We start from the raw sequence: 26,837 nt of genomic DNA on the forward strand, positions 1-26,837 counted from the left end.
CGGACAGGGGCAGCCTTGCTGTTAAGCCACCCTGTGTGTGTGTGTGTGACGGGGGCAGTGTTGGGTGAAGCTCTGACCCTCCTGTGGGTGAGAGATCAGGATAAAAGTTCTATAACCAGGAATGCACATGAGCCCGGCTGTCTTACAAACAAGACCCACAAAACACACCACACCAAAACTCTCCATTTTTCATTTCTTTATTAATTGTAATTTTTTTTATTTCAGCTGGTGTACAGGAAAAAAAAAAAAGGATCTATACATACCTTCTTTTCAGATTTGAATCTGATTTTTAAAAGGCTCACATATATTTATGTATTTCCATAACAATAATAAAAAAAACAAACAGAAAATTAAAATAAGTTAAAATACCTACAAAGCGTCTATATGAGTGATCCCTGCGCGTGGATCGCTGAATCTCTAGGTACAGACGTAGCATAGCGCTAATCCTGGATAGCATGAAACAGTGCATGGCATTCTAATTAAATAGATTTTATATATTTATATTTATATATATATATTTATATATATTAAAAATGTATTTTTTGTTTTCTGTGCATGGGCGCAGATGCATTCATAAGTATAGAGTAATATGCTATTGCGTGAATATAACTTCAAACCATTCTACAGGAGTATATTGTTCTCTAAACAGGTAATATTTTTGCGTGTACTTGCTTTTGTCAGACAGGAGCCCTCTACCCCCCCTCTCCACCCCCCTCAGATGAAACCTCACTGCAGGGCAATTCCAACTCCGTTACTGAAGGCACCCCATCTCCCTTCGTAGTGTTAGCGCTGGGCTGGCACGCGTTAACCCCACCCCCCCCACTCCACTGTGAGAAACGCTACCATTGCTACCGCAAAAACGGATACTCCAGGCGCTCTTAAAAAAATAACTTAAAAAGATTGCATGTGCTTGTATGGCAAACCAAAGCGTCTCGCAGAACCATCTGAACCTCTCTCAAGCTCAGCCCACCCTGTCCTGACCACATTTTAAATTATTCCCATTCCTTTTACACGTCTGCCCGGGTGGCTCGTGCTTTGTGTTTCGCAGGCCGGTTGAAACATTACTGCTTCGGTTTGCTCACAAACAGGGGAAGATCTTTCGTGGTCTATAATTGTACCTTTGTTAAAGCTAAAGGCCTGATCTCTTGGCTACAGCATTATGAAGGGGGAGGAAGCGCTGCACGTTCTAGAGGACTGCAGCGTTCTGGATAGCATGACAGCGAGTGAAGCGTCGCACACATCTTTAGTTTTTGCTTTCGTGACGGCTGACAGTCCGGTTTGCCATACAGCGCTGACGAAGCCTGTTCCTTTACATCAAGGTCAGCCGCAGCGGAACCTGAATTAAAATGAAAAGGCTTGTGGAACTCTGGGAAATGGAGTCCGATGTGCTTGAGGTCCAGGGAACCCTGGGAGTTGGAGTAGCCTTACTGCTTTTCTTGTGTATGTGTGTGTGTCCCTCTTACAGTAATGCTCACTGGTACTGCCTCTACTCTCTCTCTCTCTAGAAAGGAGCTCTGTATGAAGGAGCCCTGTCTGTTATACTAATGGAAGCTCAAGGAAAAAAGTGCAGGGGTTACCCGAGTTTATTGCTGCTGCTGGAGAGCTAGACAGACCAGTGTGTTCGTGACGTCAACCTGATGATGGGCCAAAGGATGGCTTCGGAATCCCACAGAGCGCCGTACCCCCCCCCACTCCCTCCCACCCCCCCCGAGCCTGTGACCCCCTGAAGACCCCCAGAGAAGGGGCCGACGCTGGGGCCTGATTCACAGTAAAGGGGTCATAGTAAGCCATGGTCACAGTGCTTGGTTTGCTGTTCTCAGCAAAGGGCCCTGAGTCTGTCCAGACCGCAGTGCAACGCCCCCACCTAGAGGTGAACGGGGGCGTTGCGAACCAGCCCGCAGCGACATGGTAGACTTGAACGCACTATGTAGTAACGAGCGACTCTCCAACGATGAATACAGAAATGTGCTTTGCTTTGCTGACCCCACGTATTCGTTCTTTAAAAAGCCTTGCATAACAAAGTAGTCCCTCAGGGATGATCTCTTCTTGCTCTCCCGTACGCAGCAGTCCCAAGAGAGCGGTGCAGCATGATATGTTTTGTATTGCGACATCATTCTACCAGCATCTGCATAACAGCCACCGGCTACAGAGAGATGGCCTCTTGCCTGGCTGTTTGGGGGGCTTTACATACAAGTAGGCAGCTGCCTCAAGCTAGCTTGCGAACATTGGCAAACGCAGGCGTCCCTCAGTCCTGTACTGTTGCGTTTGGGTGATTTTAAAAGAGAGCTATAGATTGTGTGAAGAGAAACTTGCTATTTTATAAATGCCCACCAGGTGGCACTAGTGTGCAGCATGCTGTCAGCGCGGGTTTGCTTGTGAGCTGTATTGCTGATGAGAGATGAGGGACTGATGGCACTGCAGGCTCAAGGGCGCCACCACTGCTGTTGGGTCCTGGGTTGAGCAGAATTGCCTAAACTGGATCTGAAGTGGGGCTCACGGAGGTGAAGTGCTGGCGTCTTTAACTCAGTAAGCTCCACAGCGCTGAAGTATCCCCCTGGAGCTGCCGGCTGTCTGTCTCCCAGGCTAAAAGCCACGCAGGAAACCAAAGACACGGCCCGCAGCCCTGTAGTGGAAGTGAAGGTGCAGGCTGCTGTTTGCAGGATGCGTCTCGACAACGGCTTCACCAAGGACCCCTCCCCTCCCTGTGTGAGTTTTAACCAAGTAATGCCCCATGAGCACCAGGCAGCGAACTACCTACTTCTGACCTCTCTCTGTCACATTCCTCCCTGTCTGTCTGCCCCTTTCCAAACGAGCTCCCTGTGAACCCCGGCCCTCTGCTTTACCGACCCATCGGATGGTCGCAATATGGATCGCGCTCCCACAGTGTACACACACACTGCTGGTTCTGAAACCAGTTAGCTTTGCACTGGTGCAACGGGGAATTACTGGGTTAAAACGTCTTTGTGCTGCGAGGGAAGGCTAATGCAAGGCAGCCTGATTTCTTCCTGTGTTGTTTTTTTGTCTTGTTATATTATGTTGTCACCCCCCTACCCCCTACCCCCTACCCCCCTACCCCCCTACCCCCTACCCCCTTTGAATTGGGAGGACTCCGTCCCATCCCCCCCCCCCCCCCCCCCCCCCCCCCTCCCACTCCCCACCATACCCTCGGGCATTAGGGTAGTCACAGGTCATGCTTTGGCAGTCGGTCATGCTGATAAAGATAACAGGAAGCTCTCTGTTTTAAGAAATCATGCCTCTAGCCTATTTTTTTCTTTAAAAAAAGTAACAAAAACTACAAGTTGATTTCCAATTAAATGTTTGTTTGTTTGTTTGTTTGTTTTTTCAGGGTTCCCCACCCCCGTTTCTTTTTAGTTTTACCACTTCTTCATGTCTCGGGTCACTCATCTGTGTTCGATGCTTTGGGGGTGGACGTGAGATCCTAAAAAAAAAAAAACAGAGAGAGAGAGAATGAGCAAGCTGACCTTCAGCTGTAATACACCTGACAGGGAATACGTCTAGTAACGGATCACTCCGAGGTTTCAGAACTCACAGACGGACCGTGACATACCGAGAGACTGGATTACTCTCTCCTGGATCCACAGTGTAACCCCTTCTGTACGGGACCCCCCCCCCCCCCCGCTTCAGCCCGACTGCCTCTTAACATTCCGCTCTTGTTTCGCTGTGGACCTTTTTCTTTTCACTGTGATCGGACGGCGCCCGCAGAGCAGCGAGGGTCTGAAGGATTTCTCATTGAATAACCCGTCGACAGCCATCTGTCATCTTTGCATTCATTCGATTGCAGGATTGCAACTGGGAGCTTCAGTACAGCGTGGGAAGCGAAAAAGATCAACAGCGATACTAACTGAGGGACATGTTAAAATACAAGCGTGCCTCCACATGTCACCGGAGACGCTCAGGAAGTTGTGGGACAGACTTGTGATGCCAGTGAGAGAACTCCTGTTATTATCACACCCTGATCAGCAAAGCATGCAGGAATCCCTTAAGGTGGTGATTTTGAAGCAGTTTACCCTTTCAATTGACTAGCTGCAGGTGACATTTCTAAGCAGGTCCCTTTAGCGGATGTGGGTGCTGGAGCAGAACTGGGCTTTGGAAGCAAGTATGGGAAGCTGGGAATGCTAAAGTAGAGCTATCGGTGACGTGACTAAACGCAGCTACAGAAAAATGCACGTATGGATGATCTGATCTCCTGATCTGAAACGCTCAAAAACTTCAGTAAAAATATCATAACCTAATTTCATCCCAACTAGATTAAAGATTCTCAAGAATTAACATTTTGAGATACGTATGTGTGTGTGAAGAGAGATGGACAGGTGCCATCTTATATCCCCGAATTCTGCTACTCTCAATGATATCCTAACCCAAGTGCCATCAGAGCTGGCTGAGCGGCTCTGTATGTTCATTTCTTAACTGACACGCGTACTGGAATCTGTGCGATATCGCTGGGGACGTGCATCCCCAGTAAGGGACAAAAGCAATGGAAGCTGTCGCTTGTAACAAGTGACTTTTCTGTGGCTGCTAGAACAGGCTGCCTGAAAGCTGTCCTCCCCTAACGAGGCACGGGGCGCGGCAGGGTACCTGGTCAGGGTGCGCCTCACTGCTTCACCCGTCTTAGACTGGCACGCTTCACAATCTGAGCACCCTTCTTCCCCTCGTTCGCCTCCGACTGCGCGCACAGCAGAGCAGCGTGAGGAGGAGAGGGGGGGGGGGCAGAGACAGAGACAGACAGACAGAGGAACAGGGAGGAAGGAAGAGAGAGGAAAAAAGCAAGAGTCAGACACACAGGCTGCCGCAAAGACCCGGATCACAGAGGCGGAGTTAGACGGAATGGGATTCGGGACTCATGAAGGGGTTCGTTGGAGAGTTGTTGCAGCGTGGCGTCAGGAGGGCGCAGTGCAGGAGGCTGCTGCCCGCTTCCTGTGCACAAGCTCAGCTGTCCTGTCAGGACCCAACAATACACTGGAGTCCATGTGCTCTGGAGCAATGCAGGGTCAGGAGACCATCTAGAAATCTCTCCATATTTTGCATGTACCTACATTTGAACATGCGGTTTTCAAGGAAAGAGTGGTAACATAGAATACATCTATATAATTTACTATATTAAACCATAAATATTTTTTATATGTGGATATGCATAGAATATATCAAGTGCCAGTGCTTGTAGTGATGGCTTTATCTGAGATGCGTTTCTGTGCTGTGCAGTGTGTGTCTGTGTGGCTGTGCTGTGCAGTGCAGTGCAGTGTGTCTGTGCTGTGCTGTGCAGTGTGTGTCTATGTAGCTGTGCTGTGCAGTGTGTGTCTATGTGGCTGTGCTGTGCTGTGCTCCGCTCCGCTGACCTTGTTGCTGCTGTCCCTCCTCAGGATGGCGTAGTTCATGAACTGCTCTGCCTCGGTCTCCAGCTCTGCCGGCTCCTGCAGTGACCGCTCCACACTGACCTCATGCTCGCCCGGCTCCTCCCCCTGCATCCGACGCACCACCTTCCGCACGGTCTGAGGAGACAGACCCACACACGACACACTGTGATAAATACTGCTGTACCTTCAGCACGGTCTGAGGAGACAGACCCACACACGACACACTGTGATAAATACTGCTGTACCTTCAGCACAGTCTGATGTCTCCCTACCTTCTTTGTGACGATGTTCCCATGCTCGTCTGTGAACTGCTCCTCGCTGAACTGCCCTCCTGGAATGTCCTCGACCTCATCTCCCTGTGAAGAACAAGCAGACGTGTGTGTGTGTGTGTGTGAGCTCACAGCCCTGGCACAGACACTCTGCTCCAGCCTGCACCCACAGCAGACCCCGGGCACGTTCTCCCTCAAGAGTCACACAATATCTGCGCCGGCTGCTGCTACAGAACTTCACCAGGAACCCGAGAACAAGACTAGAACCATGGGCAGTGTTTTTATCTGTAACCAATCTACAACAGACTTGAATCCTCGCCTCCTGAATCTGGGTACAATCTGACGAGCGTGATTTGATTTTCTACAGGTGTTTTTTTCTTCTGAATTCTCTCTCGTTGAAACTGCAGTTCTGAAGCTGATCAGCTGTTATATCGTGTCACCATAGCTGCCAAACATCACACACTCCACGCTTCCCATAGACCTTGTGGATTACATTGGAGTTTACTCGGATACAGTTTAGATTTATTTACCAATAGGTTCATGTAGTCAGTGCGTGCGTGCGAGGGCTGCGGTCTGTATTTAATAGGAAAAATGACCTGGTTTTGTTTTCTGTGGAAGGAAGGAAGGAGTTCCAAGTTCTAGACATTCCAGAAAAGTCCTTCTAGAACTTTTATTATCATCAATCATCATCATAATCATAATCATAATCATAATAATCATAATGATGTACCTTTTTTAGAAATTTCTACAGGAATAAGAGATTCCAATTTTTCAGTTTATTTGAAAATAAATTCAGATAGAGCAGTTCAACTTGAATTATTAATAAAAAGCTTTGCCGCATGTACAGTAAACCCTGTTTAATATCTCAGCTCTACTCTGAGCTGGCGTGGAGGGAAGGTGACACTGACAGCAGTGACATTAAACAGCTCTTCCAAGCCTGCTGGCTGTGTGGCTAAACTTAGTGTGAAGAGTTTAACTGGGAGAGAGGAGGCAGAGAGATCCGATTGCCGGGGCGGGTTTAGAGAGCGATCACAGCGCTCCTGCATGCTGCAGCTGTGTTTTACTAAACCGATCCCTCCCACACAGGGTTACATGCTAATCATAAACGCCTAGCCTTCTGTAACCAATACATCAATGCCCTTGACATGCTCTATACAGAATCCCATTCACTCACCGCATGCACCTGGTCAAGCTTCCTATCTGTTACCCTTTATAACCAGAGCACCAGAACAAACCCGTTCTGACAGGATAACAGATGAACGCCCTGAGCATTGAATCTACAAAGAGCCCGAACGGCCAACTTACATTATTAAAAACAATGATTTCACAGAGTGTAAACTACAAAAAGAAAAAAAAAACCTTCACGCAGTCACAGGTCAGTGCTCTGACATCACACATTCATAATTCACTGCTCTGAAATCACAAATTCATAATTCACTGCTCTGACATCACACATTCATAATTCACTGCTCTGACATCATAGTCATAATTCACTGCTCTGACATCACAGTCATAATTCACTGCTCTGAAATCACAAATTCATAATTCACTGCTCTGACATCACACATTCATAATTCACTGCTCTGACGTCATAGTCATAATTCACTGCTCTGACATCACACATTCATAATTCACTGCTCTGACATCACACAGTCATAATTCATAATTAAGCCGACACAGGTAACGATCCCTTTCCTTGTCAAGCACTGTCTTTCTCGAGTCTCCGATATCACAGCAGGAGCTGCTGATGAAACTTTCACAGTTCCTCAAGCAAATAAAACACATAATGAAGGAAATGTTCATTTCAATTCTGCTTACATTTGCAGAATCTCCTGAGTCTCGACTCCAGGGTTTATAATTAAATACTGTTGAATGCAACACTTTTTTTAATATAATCATTTATATAAAAAAAAATATTTTAAAAAAAACAACAGCAGCAAGTGCACTATGGAATTACATGAAAACGATTCTCAATTCTGGTTTTCAGCTTTGAGCAAATTTATGGTTCCAAAAATCACAGTGGGGCATCTGAAAACCCACAACCCCCCAACGCTAAAACAAATATCTATCAAAGAGTTGACTGCTGGGGACTAATCGACAACCCACTAGCCAAACCTAACACACCGTAGCTGCAGCTTTCCAGGACGCCAGGAGCGAGGTTCCCAGAGAATCTCGTTAGCATTTCATCTCAGCTACCTGTCTTCCTAGCAACCAACACCCGCACTGCCTCGGACATCGTTTTGACCAGAGAGCCTTCAAGACACGCTAGAGGAAGCCCAGCTGAAGCTGCTCCTCAAACAAGTCGCTTTTCGTACCACTCCCATGTTCTACCGCTACAGGGCTAGTTCTGCAGCTCAGCGATGCTCTCGCTGATTCTTCCTCTGGATTTATAAACGGGATTCGTCGAGCCTGGCCTCGGAACACAGGCCCGCGGTTACCTTGACCATGACCCTGCGGCGCACGACGTGCGTGGTCACGCTCTCCTCGTCATCGCCGCCCTCCTCTCCCTCGCCCAGCTCCTGGTCCAGCTCCTGGTGGATGTGCTTGAGGACGAAGCGGATGGAGCCGGTGACGATGTGCAGCACGTTCTGACAGCTGAGCACAAAAAAGCCCAGCAGCACCAGGCTGATCAGGAGCTCGGTCAGAAGAGTCCACATTGTCCCGGGCAGAGAAGAGAGTGGCTCTCTCTCTCTCTCTCTCTCTCTCTCTCTCTCTCTCTCTCTCTCTCTGGCTCTCTGTGCCTCTCCCTCTCAGCTACACTGTAACACTACCCCCCCTTCCTGACAAGTAATCCCACCTCGGCTTAAAGCTGCAGCGTCGCACAGTCAAGCTCATGTGCAGACCAAACACGAGCCCTTCACTGCAAAGTCAGGAAGCGCATTACCTTGAAGAACCCTCAGCAGAGCCACTAGCACAGCATTACCAGCCACGGCAACACAATGGATTGGAAGCAGATACTGCACAGTGCAGCGGTCCTGGCACGCTAGCATAACACCAGACAGTAAGGCTGGACAGAATGAAAATGTTCCCTCTTTGGTATCATCCTACCAACGGCAGCCTCACATCGTTGTACCTGACCTTGCGTTACCCCATTCCCTTATGAAAGTTTCCCCTTAGTAAAAGCTTAGTAATAAAGCACAGTGAAAGCAGAAATGAAGAATTTCCCCAACAGCTTAGAGCTGATATATTGTTTATATTAGGTAACAAGCTTTCTCAAAATATTCCCAAATGATTTTTAAAGCCATGTGGTGCACTACACATTGAACCCAGCCCTGTCAGAGCCCAGCTCCTGTCCCTGGCAGCCCCTCTCTCTGTCATTCAGGCTAAAAAAAAAAAACCATGCATGTGATCAGTGGCTTGAAATACCCTGGCCGCATACTCCTGTAGACAGTAATAGCAAACCAGCGAGTGAAACAAGCCTACCATGGCTCCTCTTCTCGAATGTATTTCTCATCACACCAGTAGGACATGATCCAGTTATTTCCCCAGTGGTTAAAATGAATGGATGTGACACAAAAGGGCAAGCAAAGATGATTTATAGTCTCGCTGTTTCCAGTACAGTATGAGGCAATAACTGGTATTAATAAACCCACACAGTAATGGTTAGCAAACTGCCCTGAAGAAACCATCAACAGACCACAGCGATGGCAACGCAATGCACTGGGAGCAGATATTGCACAGCGCAGTGGTTCTGACACGTATTCTGTCTGTATTCAGAGCGAATCAACGAGAGATTTTAGCGGTTAAAACCGAAAATCAGAAGCCCTATGCATATTATTATTAGTTTATTTAGCAGACGCCTTAATTCGACTTACAGAGACTAGGGTGTGTGAACTATGCATCAGCTGCAGAGTCACTTACAATTACATCTCACCTGAAAGACGGAGCACAAGGAGGTTAAGTGACTTGCTCAGGGTCACACAATGAGTCAGTGGCTGAGGTGGGATTTGAACCGGGGACCTCCTGGTTACAAGCCCTTTTCTTTAACCACTGGACCACACAGCCCCATATGCAAGGGTCCTTTATTGGGTTTTACAAAAGCTATAGGTCGTTTTTTTTAAAGATTTTAATCCAAAATTTGCCCCACTCAAGCAGGTGAAGAAAACAGATAGACACATTTTTGTATGTAATTCAGGGCTGCCTGTTTAAGATCCTGAACCCAAGTCCTGACACAGGTTAACTTCCCAGCTTCGAATGCAATTCATTTTTTTCTTTTTTAATAAACCTGTTAAGCTCCTAAGTATTTGCCCAGCATGTCATATTTTATACCAAAGAACGACCAAGCACCACTGACTTACAGAAACCACACACAGGATGAAAAAAAACCACCAAAAAACAACACGCTTTGATCAGGCAATTTAAAGCAAGATTCAGCCTACTATACAAGTTATATATCTGCATTGACTTTCACCTGAAATCTGGTTTCATTCAGTAGATGTGTGTCAATACTGACTGCCCTGCTCTGTGTCGGTATACCTGTATCTGCTAGCCACTAAGGTCAGGAGTGAGGTGTCTAGGTTCCTGAGTATAGAGTGACAGAACGGGACGGGACAGGGGGCTATATTTGGGAATGTGTTTGTGCCCTTTTTGGGGTGGGCAGGACAGGGGGAGGGGGGGGGTGAGTCGGAGCCGCGTGGAAAGGAGGGGGCTGGTGGGGGATGTTACTGGCACAGCCCCTTGCTTACAAACACTCCTGTTCATTTGTTAACGTCCTCGTGAGTTCACTTCTCTCCTCACACTGATCTGCTGCGTCAGCAGAGAACACAGATCTGTCCAGAGCGCACTGCACTAAATACCACATGGAGAAGGCTTGCTTTAGCTGCAGTTACCCCTGCTTAAAAACATGCATTTCAAACAGACCGTGCAATTTGAATGATCTTCCCTGAAGAGTGTTACTATAGTTCGATATTATTTCTTGCTTTGAGCCCTTCACTGAAAAAATCATTCAGTGGACTTCACTGAAACGATTCAGACAAACACATAAATAGCTTTAAAATGTTGTAGTCTAATAGTGAGAATGGCATTGCTGTGGCATGGTCTTTGGACTCCAGTCTCTGGCTTTATTGACTCAGGTGTTCCCACCACAGCGATGTCATTATCCCTTCGTTGTAAAAGGACGTCAAACCGGACGCCTCCTGAACTGGGAGATGGTGCATCAATACCAGCCTGGCTCACCTGCCCTGCTCCCACCCAGCTCCTCTGCTGGATGCCCAGCCCCTTGTCGATGGGCTGCGTGGACAGGAAGTGACCTCGCAGGATCTCCGAGTGGCCCATGTCCCGGACTGGCTGCAGCAGGGACTCCTGGGAGACGCGTGATTGGCTGGGGTCCGCGGCACGCACCGGTGACATCATCGAGTCGGCCACGCGCTGCTGCTGCTGCTGAACCCAGCTCTGTGAGAACTCAGGGGGGGGCTGCCACGAGGACAGGGGCTGCTCATGCAGGTAAGAGAGGAACGAGCCCCCGGCAGGGGTCTCCCGAGACCTGGAGGGGGGGGGGGGGGGGGGAGGGATGGGGTGAAGATGGGAGACATAGGAGGGTGACAGAGAAAGGGGGAGACGAGGGAGAAAAAAGTAACACTGTGCATCAAATGGATTTGTGTTTTTGAAAAACAGAAATCAATACGTTCCATATTCGGTTCTAGGAACAGCAGGTTTTATAAACTCTGTGGAAACTAATTTTACTGCAGAGCACACAGGGTCGTTGGTTAAGAACGGCCCTCCCTATACTGAACTGTACAGCACTAAACACGGACTGTAGTGCTGTTCTGTACTGTGCTGTACTACTATACTAACACGAGACCCCGTCACACAGACTCACCTCTCCGCTCCGTTCCTCTCGGCCACCCTACTGAGTCCGGGGGAGTCGCTGAGCCGCGCGTAGACCCGCTGCTGTCCTGAAACGAGAGAAAGCCCATCCTTGGTACTCTGTCCTGCTGTGGCTGCGGCTGCGGCCTGCGGCTCCTGCTCCGCCCTCTTGCCCTGTGACCTCTGACCCCGGTCCAGCCCGTTGAAAGCCCCGTCCGAATCATCCACCGCCTCGTCCTCCAGCAGGTCCAGCGAGCCCCCTCCCGCTCCGGCCTGCCCTGCGTCCGAGTCCTCCGCGTTGCTGCACTCCAGGGACGAGTCCTCCACGGGGACCAGCGAGGGGCTGTACCCCCGGGGCCACACCTGCACCTCGGACATCTCCATCAGCGTGTCCTCCTCCGTGGTGGCGATGGGGGCGCATTCCATGCTGGAGACCTCCTGCCAGTAGGTGTCAGTGCTCAGCGGCGACGGCAGGATGTATTGCATGGAGGCAGGGGACAGGAGCTCCTCCTGAACCAGGGAGTAACCTACACGGGGAGCAGAGAGAGCGGCATGCTGACACCGGCTCTGCCAGTGTTCCCAGAGCCCCCAGTGCGGCCGGGTCCGCAGACTCAGGGAGCCTCTGGGAGCACTGCCACAGGGGGGAGGTGGGGGCACAAGCAAAACCAGGCAATAACTACACAACAAGCACTGCAAAGGAAGAAGACAAGGTAAGCAGTGAGCTGGGGGGGCGGCCTCCGTGAAGGACCTGCAGAAAGAACACAGCCTGCGTTACTGGGCCCCCAACCCTCCAACGCACACATGCACAACGCATCCTTCAAAATTACACTGGGTCATTGAGGAAGTGGATAAAACACAAACCTACGATTCTGTTATGTCAAGAATGCCGAGGGGTGGGGGGATCTATTTTAATGATCTAATCTAAATACCACTGCCACCAAATTCTGTCTTAATCATGCTGGTAGTTTTCGCTTATTAACATTCCACCGTACAACAGACATACTGTGAAATCAGGTCCCTGAGAAAATCAGGGTTATACATTTTAGGGAGTGGCTGTATTGAGATCCAACATTGTTAAGGTCATTAAATAAACCCCCCTGATGATTACAGAAAGCAGAATTCGAATTTGGTTTGGTTGTGATCTTGACAATTCGATTCGGTCCTGTTTTGTATTTATTTCCATGTCCTCAGTGCGCCACTGTACTGTGCAATATCTGCTCCCAATCCACTGTGTTGCCATTGCTGGTAATGTTGCTGATGGTGGTGCTAGCTATGGCTTCTTTAGGGACTGGGATTGTAATGGGATCCCAAAGTAAGAGATCTGTTATTGCCAGTTCTTCCATGCTGGTTTCTGTCCCAGAGGCAGGGGAGGGAGGGAGGAGAGAGGTGTTGACAGTAACCTGAGCCAACGTCTCATCTGTCTGCCTGGGCCGCAGTGCTGAGTGGGCAGGGGGTGTCAGTGACCAGCATCAACTGGAGAGGACACGTCGCAAAGGTCCCTGCAGGCGATGAGCTCTCTAAAAGCGTCCCCAGAGCAGGACAGGGGCTCAGGTTTCTCTATTCAGGGGGTGAGAAGATGTTCTCCATGTAGGCATTTCTCACTGGTGTGAATCAGACAAGAGACCAGCACAGGCAGACTATAAAGGACGCTGCCAATTAGTGCCACTGTAGTCCACTGATCAAGTCCCACACGGGGCGCCACCAACACCTGCCCGGGTCCGGCCGGTATTGAAGGAACTGTTCATCTATCTGCTGGCTGAGTTTCGTGTCAGTCGACTCTACCTGCTCTAGAGTATGGTATAGAACGGTATAGCATTGTATTGTACCGTATTGTATCTAGTTGTACAGCATGTTGTAGATTTTCTAGTATTGTATAGTGAAGTCTCTTTTAGTTTTCATTGTTTTACATCAATTCCTGGGAATTTATTAGAAACATGAAAAGTAAATATTGGGAGGAACAATTCAATTCTTTTCTTTGAATTGTCGCTAGTAATGGCACTAGTGTGCTCCAGGACGTAGGGCTGTTTTAGGTTTATATTGTATCATTAAACACATATATTAATTCGTACTCCACTTTTCTTTCATCTGTGAGGACAAAGAGAGAGAGAGAGAGAGAGAGAGAGAGAGAGAGAGAGAGAGAGAGAGAGAGAGAGAGAGAGAGAGAGAGAGAGAGCACACAAATCACAAACAAACAGCCCCACTGCATTTGGGGTCTATTACACAATAAAGACTGCCTGAACCACTTGTGAACCACTCCCCCCCCACCACCCCCTGCGAAAAATAGGAAAATAGTACCCCCCCCCCGTTTCCGTGGCAACCCCCCCTTTTTTTTTACAAGTGAGGGACATAAACACTGCACTGGTCGAATTTAAGAGCAATGCAATATCACCCATTGAAAAAAACACATGGCCGGTAATCTACTGCAGTCCCATGGTACCTTATCAGTCCCGGACAGGCAGTGTGCTGCCGTATCAGGACCGCTGGACCGTTTGTTCCAAGTCCACTGTAAAGCTGTGGTCTGCTCTTAGTTTAACATGGGTCTCTACGGGCTGACAGTACAATGGAACTTTTCTTTCAGTACTTTCGTACAGTAAGATGCTATCCCCCTATCTGAAATGGATTGGTATACTCCAGTGCAGCTCTTTTTATGGACGGCTCGCGCTAAGTTTTTGGAAATCGGGGGTGGGGACTTGGGGACACTCAGTGGAAGATCTTGAAAACACATGGCAGATCAGAAGAAGAAGATGATACAGACAGACAGGCAGGCATGCCATGCACAGACACAATGTTAGTACTGGACTGAAATCTACCAGGAGACAGAGAGCTCGTTCTTCCCTGAGGGGCGGGTACAGAGCGGGACAGTCAGTCAGGAGCATGCACTGATCCCAGAGGAGGAGGAGGAGGAGGAGGAGTCGGGAGAGATCACTGTTCAGGTGGAGACAGTGGCTATGCTACTGAGAAAGGATGACAGGGCCGGTCAATATGAGGTCAGAGGTCAGAGGAGAGAGGTGACAGGAAGAGAGGGCGGGGCAGGAAGTGGGTCCGCCGCGCAGCCGCAAGATGACATGTTCAGGAAAAAAACACACAAAAGAGAGAGAGAGAGAGAGAGAGAGAGAGAGAGAGAGAGAGAGAGAGAGACAGGAACACGGAACAGTTTGATCTGACGTTGCAGTGTCCCACCATCAGATGAAATAGCATCACGGGGTCCATACATTTGCATGCGTTCCCCGCAGCTCATTTCAATTCAATCACACACAACTAACAAGAGGAATTCAGCATTCTCTTTCATGGTCCGTTTCCCACCAATGCAGTTTAGCATCAGGGTGACGGCATTCAAGGTTTTGACAGTGAATTGCAGAAGTCCTACACTTTCCTGTATCCCGGTCCTTCCCTAACTCACTGCTGGAATATTGCAGTTTTCTGATCACATGGTGCATACCGTTGCTATGGTGCAAGTCTCACTCTGATTGGGTGTATGTATGAAGTCATCAACGTGAACATTTCCCTTTCATTGGGTTTCCTTATGGAAGGTTTGTTCAGGTTCTATAGATCTAACAGAGTGTTCTATAGAAGGCATTCATTGCTTGCTAAAGGGTTCTAAAACTAGCGATTCCAATCATGTACGAACTGCAACCAAAACTACAACATACGTTCTAGTGAAAGCAAATATTTGAGAAATAAATAATTAAATAAACACAGCAGGATGAAGCTGCAGTGTCCCACAATCCTCTGTGTCAGAACACAACATTCTGCAGGCCTCGTTGGTATTCTAGTTACCCGCGGGGAGCCAGCTGTCAAAGCAGTGCCTCGCGGGTGGGGAGGAGGAGGGAATCGGGGGCCTCTGGCTCCAGGGGGGGTGGGGGTCCGGGCTCCTTACCGTTCATTATGGAGGGGGACAGCAGGTGGTCTCGCTCGGTGTAGCGTCGGCTGTCTTTCAGCCCGCGAGGCTGCGGTCCAGAGCCCTCCAGCATGTTAACAATGTCTGTGCGGTCAACGCTCTTCAGGGCTGTGTATAAACTCTCCACTGGACAGGGAGGGAGAAAGAGAGCAGGTCAGTAACACACACACGCACACGCACGCACGCACGCACAGACACACCCGCACGCGGCACACACGCACACACACACGCACGCACGCACCTTAACCTTCATCCTCCACATGTACATTTAAAGACACTAAACAAACGTCATTGCATGTTGTACTTACTGTGTGTCATTTTTAAGACCTATTACTGTACATATCCCTGTTTGTTCTGGTAATACTGTATATATATGTGTCTGTGTGTCAGGGATCCCTGTTCACTGATAAGTCATCTCCACTCTCCGCTCCTGACAGGCACTATTAAAAGGGTTTGAGTGTTCTTGCATTGTTCTTTCCTGTGCCTGTACCCCCCTGCGCTTGCCCCTGCTAGCCCGTGCCCTGCACTGTGCCCCTCTGTGCCCTGCAGTGCTTTGCCCCTCTCGGAGGCGCTGTGGAGACTCACTCTTGGCTCTCTTGCCCTCGCGCGTTGCCCACAGATTCAGCAGGGCGGCGCTCTGCTCCAGCAGGGAGTTGGGGTCTCCACTCGGATCCTGTTGATGTCGTCCACACTGAACTGCAGCTCCCGAGCCAGCTCTGCATAGACACACAGACACGCAGAGATACAGACACGCAGACAGACACACAGACACGCAGAGAGACAGACACACAGACACAGACACGCAGACAGACACACAGACACGCAGACAGACAGACACGCAGACACACAGACACGCAGAGAGACAGACACGCAGGCACACACACGCAGACACACAGACAGACAGACAGACATGCAGACAGACAGACAGACAGACACACAGAGAGACAGACACACAGACACGCAGAGAGACAGACACGCAGACAGACACACAGACACGCAGACAGACACAAGCAGACACACAGACACGCAGAGAGACAGACACGCAGGCAGACAGACAGACACGCAGACAGACAGACAGACATGCAGACAGGCAGACACGCAGACAGACATGCAGACACACACACGGACAGACACGCAGACAGACAGACACGCAGACAGACAGACACACAGAGACACACAGTCAGTTGGGGAAAGACTCCCATGTAATTTAAACCTATATGTCGACCGCATGGTCTAATTGCAGTTAGACAATTAGAGAAACCTGACCTACAACGCAGGAAGTGATTAGTTTTAAAGAAAAAAAATATATATATAATAAAGCAAAGAATCAAGAGATCTCCAGACAGACACAGAGAGAGAGAGAGCAGTGACCCTGCTGATAGGCTGATACAGAGTTCAGATCGAGGGTTTGAAATTCTCAGTTTGAATCCTTTAAGAGTTTATACCTGATGGGCATTCCTGCAACTCTAAAAGCCTCACCTGCCCAGCTGAGTCCCAGCTGCTCCGATATTAGAGCCATTTTCAACTCTGTCCGCTCCATCGCACTCTTTGAGGCTGCAGGAGAGAGAGAGGGAGAGAGGCAGGGGGAGAGAGAGGGAGAGAGAGGGAGAGAGAGGGAGAGGCAGGGGGAGAGAGGAGGGAGAGAGAGGAGAGAGGCAGGGGGAGAGAGGGAGAGAGAGGGAGAGAGAGGGAGAGAGAGGGGGGAGGCAGGGGGAGAGAGAGGGAGAGAGGGGAGAGAGAGGGAGAGAGAGGGAGAGAGAGTTAGAGTCAGGGGGAGAGAGAGGGAGAGAGAGGGAAGAGAGAGGGGGAGGCAGGGGGAGAGAGAGGGAGAGAGAGGGAGAGAGAGGGGGAGGCAGGGGAGAGAGAGGGAGAGAGGCAGGGGGAGAGAGAGGGAGAGAGAGGGAGAGAGGCAGGGGAGAGGAGAGGAGAGAGAGGGAGAGAGAGGGAGAGAGAGTTAGAGGCAGGGGAGAGAGAGGGAGAGAGAGGGAGAGAGGCAGGGGGGAGAGAGGGAGAGAGAGGAGAGAGGGGAGGCAGGGGGAGAGAGAGGGAGAGAGAGGGAGAGAGAGGGGGAGGCAGGGGGAGAGAGAGGGAGAGAGAGGGAGAGAGGCAGGGGGAGAGAGAGGGAGAGAGAGGGGAGAGAGGCAGGGGGAGAGAGAGGGAGAGAGAGGGAGAGAGGCAGGGGGAGAGAGAGGGAGAGAGGAAGGGAGAGGCAGGGGGAGAGAGAGGTAGAGAGGCAGGGGAGAGAGAGGGAGAGAGGGAGAGAGGCAGGGTGAGAGAGAGGGAGAGAGGCAGGGGGAGTGAGAGGGAGAGTCAGGAGGAGAGAGAGGCAGAGAGGAGAGAGTCAGGGGGAGAGAGAAGGAGAGGGAGGGAGGGGCAGGGGGAGAGAGAGAGAGGGGGGAGGAGGAGATATTGGACAGTTCTTTAAGCAAATTACCATGAAAGTGTTCTGGCCATTGACATAGAATTAAATCACACTGCTAGTTACCAAATATTTACTGTCTAATATATGGCCTGTAACAGAACAAGTGAACCAGACAGTTAATATGAAATCGCTCTTTCACAGCTCTTCATAGCTCTGCGTCTGAGTTTCTGGCGTACAGTGCTAATGGAAGTGTCTATAGTAGGTGTACAGTGCTAATGGAAGTGTCTATAGCAGGTGCACAGTGCTAATGGAAGTGTCTATAGCAGGTGGACAGTGCTACTGGTAGTGTCTATAGCAGATGGACAGTGCTAATGGAAGTGTCTATAGCAGATGGACAGTGCTAATGGAAGTGTCTATAGCAGGTGGACAGTGCTAATGGAAGTGTCTATAGCAGATGGACAGTGCTAATGGAAGTGTCTATAGCAGGTGGACAGTGCTAATGGAAGTGTCTATAGCAGGTGCACAGTGCTAACAGTAGAAGGTGTTCTTACCCATGGTGGGCTCGCTCAGGGCACTGTACCGCTCTCTCAGGGCCAGCGGTGTAAGAGTGCGTCTCCTGTCCTCACTCCCCGCCACCTGAGACACACACACACACACACACACACACACACACACACACACACACACACACACACACACACACACAGAGAGAGGCTGGTAAGGCTGTGAATCACTCCTCATGTATTTACAATCCCAGCGCCCCTCACTGAAAGGCTTCAGTGCAGGCTGGTGCAGTACCTTGCTGCAGAGCGGCATGGTGATATTGAGGTTGCAGAGCACGTGCTGGCTGTCCTCATACTTGGTGGGCTTGCGCAGGAAGGAGAGGAATCCCGAGGGGTCCTTGCTGCTGTCCCGCACCTGAGGGGACAGGGGGACACAATCAGCACTGCACTGGCAATGTACCAGTAACTCATCCATTTAGACTGGGTTACTATGGCGATTCTGTATATGCAGTATGGCAATACTATGTGAATATTAATGTGATTTATTATAATAATAATAATTATAATAATCCTGTTACCTTGACGGACACGAGGAGCCGGTATCCCGGAACGCCTGGAAGCTGAAGCTGCGGGGCTGCTGAGTGGCTTTCCGAACCGGGATCAGATTCCCGGAGCACTCCAAGTGGAGCGGCATTCCCTCCAGCACCTGCAGGGGGCGACAGAGAGCGACACAGAGACGAGGGCCGGTCACAGAAGGTCAGTCACGTGTGTCCTCAGTGTCCCGTCTCTGTCTCTCTATTTCTGTCTGTCTCTCACCTTGGTGTCCCTTCCCTCTTTCCTTTACTCTCTCTTTCCTCTCTTCCCTCAGTTCTCCATCTCCTCCCCTCTCTCCCCTTGGCTGCGTGCCACCTCAGTGAAGTTCTCATGCTGCTCCAGTCTCCCCTCTCGCCTCTCTCTGCTCTCTCTGCTCTCTCCCATCTTTCCTCTCTCCTCTCTGCTCTCCCCTCTCTCCTCACTCTCCCCTCCCTCTCCTCTCCTCTCCTCTCTGCTCCCTCCCCTCCCCTCTCTCTGCTCTCTCTCCCCTCCCCTCCCTCCTCTCCTCTCCCCTCCCCTCTCCTCTCCCCTCTTCTCTCCTCTCTCCCCTCCTCTCCTCAATGTCTCTCACCTTGGTGTCCCTTCCCTCTTTCCTTTACTCTCTCTTTCCTCTCTTCCCTCAGTTCTCCATCTCCTCCCCTCTCTCCCCTTGGCTGCGTGCCACCTCAGTGAAGTTCTCGTGCTGCTTCAGAGTCTCCTCTCTGCTCTCCCCTCCCCTCTCCCCTCTCCTCCCCTCCTCACCTCTATGTCCCGGCTGCATGCCACCTCAGTGAAGTTCTCGTGCTGCTCCAGAGTCTCCTCTCCACTCTCCCCTCTCCCCTCCCCTCTCCTCTCCTCTCCTCTCTCCCCTCCTCACCTCTATGTCCCAGCTGCGTGCCACCTCAGTGAAGTTCTCGTGCTGCTCCAGAGTCTCCTCTCTGCTCTGCTCTCCCCTCCCCTCTCCCCTCTCCCCTCTCCCCTCCCCCTCCCCTCTCTCCTCCCCTCCCTCCCCCTCCTCCTCACCTCTATGTCCCGGCTGCGTGCCACCTCAGTGAAGTTCTCGTGCTGCTCCAGAGTCTTGTCCACCTTGTCGTCAGTCATGCAGTAGCAGCGCAGTCGACCCTCGCGCACCTCGTTCATTTTGGCGAACACCACGAACTTGACCATGTAGGGCACGGCTGACAGCTCCCTGTAGAGCAGGTTAGCGAAGCTCACCGCCTCGGCCGTGCGGGGACAGTCCGCCAGCCAGAACCTGCGCGGGGGAGAGGAGCAGTGAAACAGGGCTCAGCGCTCATGGGAACGGGACGGTGATTTCGCCCCCGACAGCTCTGTGTGCTCCGGAGCTCAGGGACTATAATAAGAGACAGACTTCAGTACCAGTCACTTCTTTCAGATCCAGTATTCCACAGTCGCTGCTGAGTAGCTGTGAGTTAACAATGCCCTAGCGAAGTGGTTAACGGCTGTCAAACTCTATTTAAATCCGAAGCAGCTCTGAGTGACCAGGGCCCTGCGACTGACAGCGTTGCATCCTCACCGTGCCGACACGTTGGTGGTGAAGTTGGCACAGTCCTTGGCGTACATCAGCTTGGTGGTTCCTGTGATATCCTCCCACTGAGCCTGGGCAGTGCCGCCTGCAACAGAGAGGCAAGCGCCCAGATCAGAGATGGAAAGAAGACTCCAGCCCCTTCCAGGTTTTTACAGCACTTTGATTCGACCCAGTGGTAAAGCATACGTAAAAACATCCACAACACAACCATGGGAAAAGCATAGAGGGGAAACTTCAAAATGACTGTGCACATTTCCTGTGGTGAACTTCAATAAGGGTGTTCAGAGCCAAAAGTTTTGCATCACCCTATAGAATGAACTAATTTTGCTTCATAAAGTCGAATGAAACCTGCTGAATAATGTGGTCTCACCGATGACGCTGCAGAGCAGGCGCAGGCTGGTGGTGTCCCCCTCCCCTGCGTCGCGCGGGTTCTCTCTCCAGGAGGGGGGGCAGCGGGATGCGAAGGCCGATGGGCCGGTGGAACTTCCTCCTGCGAGGCTCCACCGTCACCACAGGGCTGAACGTGGCCTGGTTACCCAGGAGGTTCGTCACCAGCTCATCCGGCACGGGCTGGGCCTGCGGGGGGAGAGAGGGAGGGGCAGGGTGAGAGACTGGAGAGGGGGAGAGGAGGAGGGACAGGGGGAGAGACGGGAGAGGGGGCGAGGAGGAGGGGCAGGGGGAGAGATGGGAGGGGGGGCAGGGGGAGAGAGGGAGGGGCAGGGGGAGAGATGGGAGAGGGGGAGAGGAGGAGGGGTAGGGTGAGAGACGGGAGAGAGGGAGGGGCAGTGAAGGGCTGTCAGTGTTACCTGCAGGCCGAGCCGCACTCTCTTGGTCACAGCTGTCTCTGGGAAGGTGGCCTGGACCAATGGGATCAGCTTGTTGCTGAGCACGCCCCCCTCCGGTCCAATCATATCGCAGGCCTGCTGGACGCGGGACACCACAGCCAAGTACAGCGGGAAGTCCATGGAAATGATCCGGCGGACCCTCTTCTTATCCAGCTCCTGCTGACTCTCCAGGTCTGGAAAACAACAACACGCACAGCTGAGAGACTGGAGAGTGCTGGGTCTCAGTGCAGGGTGCTGGGTCTCAGTGCAGGGTGCTGGGTCTCAGTGCAGGGTGCTGGGTCTCAGTGCAGTGTGCTGGGTCTCAGTGCAGTGTTCAGTGTCTCAGTGCAGTGTGCAGTGTTCAGTGTCTCGGTGCAGTGTGCGGTGTTCAGTGTGCAGTGTTCAGTGTTTGGGTCAGCGCTCACCCTCGTCCATGCCGTTCAGGATGGTCTCCAGCAGGTCCTCTCCATATTTGTTGCGATGCTCCTTCCAGTTGGAGCCGTTCTCACTGCGCAGGACCACCAGCTCCCGATCCCCCTGGCCCAGAGAGGCAAAGTGAGGGATCTCCACAATCACAGGCCTGCAACAACAGCAGACATCATAGTCAAAACACAGCACAGAGACACAGCACAGAGACACAGCAACACAGCACAGCACAGAGACACAGCACAGAGACACAGCAACACAGCACAGAGACACAGCAACACAGCACAGCACAGAGACACAGCACAGAGACACAGCACAGCAACACAGCTCAGAGACACAGCACAGAGACACAGCTCAGAGACACAGCACAGAGACACAGCAACACAGCACAGAGACACAGCAACACAGCACAGAGACACAGCACAGAGACACAGCACAGAGACACAGCACAGCAACACAGCTCAGAGACACAGCACAGAGACACAGCTCAGAGACACAGCACAGAGACACAGCTCAGAGACACAGCACAGAGACACAGCACAGAGACACAGCAACACAGCACAGAGACACAGCAACACAGCACAGCACAGAGACACAGCACAGAGACACAGCACAGCAACACAGCTCAGAGACACAGCACAGAGACACAGCTCAGAGACACAGCACAGAGACACAGCAACACAGCACAGAGACACAGCACAGAGACACAGCACAGAGCAGAGACACAGAGACACAGCACAGAGACACAGAGACACAGCACAGAGCACAGAGACACAGAGACACAGCACAGCGACACAGCACAGAGACACAGCACAGCACAGAGACACAGCGACACAGCACAGAGACACAGCACAGCCTCCACTGCACACTCACCCCAGGAAGTGTGCTCCAGCCGGCCCCAGGGATATGATGCGGCTGGCCAGCCCCTCCCCCTCCACCAGGGAGGGCGGGGTGGGGAGTTTCTGTGGTTTGATGAGGCGGCAGGTGATGCGGGTGGGGGCCGCACAGGTCCGGGGCGGGATGATCACTCGCAGACCGTTGTGTCGACTGCCGCGCATCGACCCTCCGCGAGCGTCCACCATGAAACTGACCAGGAAGCTGCCAGGGAAACAGTGAAGCAGCACGCACTCCGACTGAGCAAGAGCCTCTCTGAATTCAGTCAAGCAAAGTGAACGATCCCATCGGGCGATGAATCACCTTTATCAGTACGGAAACGAGTATCTACACCCCGGGACTCACTCAAATGTAAAACTTATCTGCACAAATGATTTAAGGGATCTGCTGTCTGTGAAATAGCCCTTTAATTCACTTGAAGTATTCGGCCGATCAAAGTGACTTTTTTGTTCTGCTTAATTAACATTGCACAATTCATCAGCTTTGATCAATAGTGTTTGGCTAAAAACACCGCGGGTCTATATAATTGCCCCCTCCCCTCCCCTCCCCCTGCAACGCTGCACTCTCACCCAGTGTGTATTGGGCTGGCCACAGGGCTGACGTTGTCCGAGGTCTCGGTGGCTGGGCTGCTGGGGATCAGCGAGTCCTCGTCATATTCCTTGGGCAGGGGGGGCACCGGGGTTTGCTGTTGAAACAAGCAGAGGGGGGATCCTCACACAGGGACAAGCCAGTGTCTGGAGATCCCAGTCAAGCTAATAAACAGCATCCACGCTTCACAAGGGAAACAATCTTTCAACCCAGAGCTAGACCGTCGGAGGACCACGCAGCTCTGAGCAGCTTACAGGCAAGCCCACGGACGCCCGGCCAGTCTACAGGGGTCGCTGGTGTTGGACACGCCCCAGGGGAGGGACGGGGGTGCGGTTGTGATACCAGCGATTTATGGTTATGTGCCCCCCCCACCAAACTTAATTAGCTTAATCAGCTAGGGGCTTTAAAAGACAAACAGAGGCGTTTAAAAAGATTTACAAAATCTAAGAATTTATCCAATCACAGCAGTCCCTTGGTTGAAGCCACACCCCCCTGCCCCTCCCCCATGTCGTTTCCTCCAATGAGAACTACAGCCACGACCCTTTTCCCCTCCTGCATGAGAGCGGTCACATGATGAATGCAGAGACACTGACAACATGTGAGTGACAGGAAAAGCAGCAATGGGCAGAGCGTGGAGGCTTCTGGGAGTTGTAGTCCTCACTCGCTGGTGCTGCTCAGGGACCGATCTCTGCTTTTCATTTGACTCACGTGTTTTCAGTGTCTCCTGCGCTCATCACAGGACCTAAAAAAATAAATAAATAAATAAAAAATTCAAAGCATCCAATTCATCTTTACCATGACGGAAATGTGGGACCTACTTAGTGATAGTAATACATATTAGATGAGTCCTACTAGAATCTGCTTGAGTGGATATAGAGAAGCCTTGAGACTGAGAAGTGATGATGAGAGGAGAGAGAGAGGGAGAGAGCGAGAGGGAGAGAGCGAGAGACACAGAGAGAGAGAGAGAGAGAGGAGAGAGAGAGAGAGAGAGAGAGAGAGAGAGAGGAGAGAGAGGAGAGAGAGGGAGACAGAGAGAGAGAGGAGAGAGAGGGAGACAGAGAGAGAGAGAGAAGAGAGAGAGGCAGAGAGAGAGGAAGACAGGAGGAGAGAGAGGGAGACAGAGAGGAAAGGGGGAGACAGAGAGGGAGAGAGAGAAGAGAGAGAGAGGAGAGAGGGAGACAGAGGGAGAGAGAGAGAGAGAGCAATGCCACGCAGTCACTACTACGCCACAGGTGGCAGTCCCTCAAGTTTCAAAACTCATTCCCCACCATTTTCACTGCTGCTCTGAGCATCGTGCAGTTCCACTATAATCAGTCTCTCTAGAGCAGCCACGCCTGCTCCCCCAGGCTTTCTGTTCTGGGCGCACGGAGACCCTCTCCAGTTAGAACTCCACTTTCAGGGCACAGATCTGCCAAACGTTTAGCATCCCCCTATAGAATGAACTGAATCTGCTTCAGAAAGTCAAATGCAACCCGCTGAACAGTGTTAACATACTGAATCACACACCGCTTTGGAGCTTTCCCCAAGTAACTGACAAAAAATGAAAAAACGTGACATTTCGAAATCTACTGTACTACTATTATGACTATTATGTTTCTTTGATCACATGATTACATTACAAGATCGGAATGACGTTCATGTAGTTTTTTTTAAATGATTTCAATCCTAAAATTCTTGGTGATGCTAAACCTTTGGCCAGAGCTGCACAAGATGATTTTCTATCCTGTACTGTGACTCGAAGGACAACACCATGCCACGCACTTATGAATTTATTTACTTATTACATTTATATAATGCTTTTATACAAAAGCGTCACAAAGCACTCTAGCAGAAAAAAAAGAACCACAATACATTTGAATAGCATGTCACACATACAACTACCACAATCAGACCATTTAAAAAACAGATTTTAATAACAGCATACACATCATCATCATCATCATCATAATAATAATAATAATCATCTTACATTCATATAGAGTGCAGTGCCAAATACCTGCTCCATGTGAACCATATCCTGTTCTTTCAGGATGACCGTCTCTGGGGACACGCAGGGGATTCTGGGAAGGACCGGGGAATATGTCCTGTGAAAGTAACCACAATGCATTAGCACCCTGCTGAACACTGGACTGAGATCTCCGAGTCAAACAGACAAACAAAGACATCCGTTTAGTACTGACTAGATTTCTTTCGGGATTCTGAGCAATGCTAAATCCTTATGTTAAACACACCCTTATATAAGCTGACCGTGGATATGTCGTCTTTAACAATGCATTTACCATCGTTTGCCATGTTTTTAAATACCATACATCTCCTGGCTTTTCTGTCGCTTATTTTCTGCTTCTGTTTTCACGATGGTAAACTCTTATAAGGATCAACAGCACCAGGGATTTTAATGAACGATAAACTGTTAGTAATATCTGTCGCCCGAGAGCCAAGTGACTTATCAAAGAGATCAGACTCTGCAGTTAAGTATTGCATCAGACTTCCTTCTGAAGGTGTCAGATTGATACACTGCCTCCGAGGGTATGTCGTTATACTCATGGAGCCCCCCTGTGACCCTGCCTCAGAGGGCATGACTCTATACTCATGGAGCCCCCCTGTGACCCTCCCTCCGAGGGAGTGACTCTATACTCATGGAGCCCCCCTGTGACCCTGCCTCCGAGGGAGTGACTCTATACTCATGGAGCCCCTCTGTGATCCTTACGGCAGCCTGCTCTCAAGCTCCAGCGTCTTCTTGGGGGACAGGAAGTCATCATCCTGGTCCTTGAGGTCATCCAGCTGCATGTACTTGGCTCCATCCCCTGCCAGCAGCTCCTCTCCTGCAGAGCACAGAGACGTCAGACAGAGAGACAGAGACACGGGGACACACGCAGGCCTGGCCGAGACACAGGGGCTCGCCAGGGGGTCATGACCAGAAGCACCACATACAGCGACGGCCCCAAATGGTACTTGAATGATGGGTATGATTTATAGGTGCTATGGTATGAATGCATGCTCCCCCATTTGTTGAGTCGTGCCTTTTAACAAATGAGTCCATCATGAATGCTCTTTTCAGGAGCCTCCTGCGCACCTCGGAGAGCTCCATGTGACACTGCAGGCACTGCGCCAGTGCAGGAACCTCCTCCATACACGCGCTCACCACAATCAAGGACCTGAAGGCGACTAGATATCTGAACAAAAGCGGATTCGTGTCATTATTCGCAGGCTTGAAAAACGAAATGGATTCAACCAAGTTTTAATGAGCTTTTAAACTATTCTATGGAGTTTGAAGATATCCACGTTTGACACTTTTTTGTTTTCAAGCTTATTTTCTGAGGTACTTTCCATGGACGGAAGTCTATGTTGTATCGTTGTCTTACAGGGGTAACAACCAAGGAGGTGTTGTGTTGTTCTCCTGTGAAGTCCAGTGATCTTGCCTCAGCTATAAACTCACTCCTTGTGTTCCAAGTAATAGACTCCCCCCCCCCCGACCCGGAACCACATACTTTCCAAAGTGCTGCAGCTGGGGGGTCCTTATTATATGCAACACAGGAAGTCATCTTGCAGCATTGTGACAAGCCGTAATTACCTCAACTGAAACAAATCCAGAGAAGATCAGCAGCAACACAAAAAGGAGCGGAGGAGAAACCCGTCCCGCTAACGAGAGAGGTGCTTCTGGATGAGATTAACTAGGATGTCTGAACGCTGTTTGGTGGACTTCGTTCAAAACACAAAGACTGAACACCCTTCAGTGTAGCTGCCTGTCTGGGATCAACCACCGCCTTGAGTGATCAG

The 26,837-nt window shown here is 50.6% G+C and overlaps 1 protein-coding gene across 1 annotated transcript in view; it reads right to left on the bottom strand.

Annotated features, from left to right (window-relative positions):
• Positions 1-3,143: 3,143 nt before the first annotated feature.
• LOC117966129 (ankyrin-1-like) overlaps positions 3,144-26,837 on the bottom strand; it is a 63,597-nt gene continuing 39,903 nt past the window's right edge. Inside the window, 24 exon segments of the mRNA XM_059013806.1 lie at positions 3,144-3,439; positions 4,597-4,684; positions 5,355-5,507; positions 5,645-5,728; positions 10,817-11,123; positions 11,460-11,973; positions 15,324-15,470; positions 15,930-16,004; positions 16,007-16,060; positions 16,824-16,898; positions 18,258-18,342; positions 18,505-18,624; positions 18,788-18,810; positions 18,813-18,915; positions 19,806-20,034; positions 20,317-20,413; positions 20,699-20,777; positions 20,779-20,904; positions 21,135-21,346; positions 21,578-21,732; positions 22,452-22,676; positions 23,042-23,157; positions 25,057-25,144; positions 25,768-25,882. Coding sequence (XP_058869789.1) covers positions 4,613-4,684; positions 5,355-5,507; positions 5,645-5,728; positions 10,817-11,123; positions 11,460-11,973; positions 15,324-15,470; positions 15,930-16,004; positions 16,007-16,060; positions 16,824-16,898; positions 18,258-18,342; positions 18,505-18,624; positions 18,788-18,810; positions 18,813-18,915; positions 19,806-20,034; positions 20,317-20,413; positions 20,699-20,777; positions 20,779-20,904; positions 21,135-21,346; positions 21,578-21,732; positions 22,452-22,676; positions 23,042-23,157; positions 25,057-25,144; positions 25,768-25,882 — 3,254 coding nt within the window. The 3' untranslated portion in view covers positions 3,144-3,439; positions 4,597-4,612.

This window comes from Acipenser ruthenus, chromosome 46 (assembly GCF_902713425.1).
Source record: "Acipenser ruthenus chromosome 46, fAciRut3.2 maternal haplotype, whole genome shotgun sequence".
In the NCBI taxonomy this organism is placed as follows: domain Eukaryota; kingdom Metazoa; phylum Chordata; class Actinopteri; order Acipenseriformes; family Acipenseridae; genus Acipenser; species Acipenser ruthenus.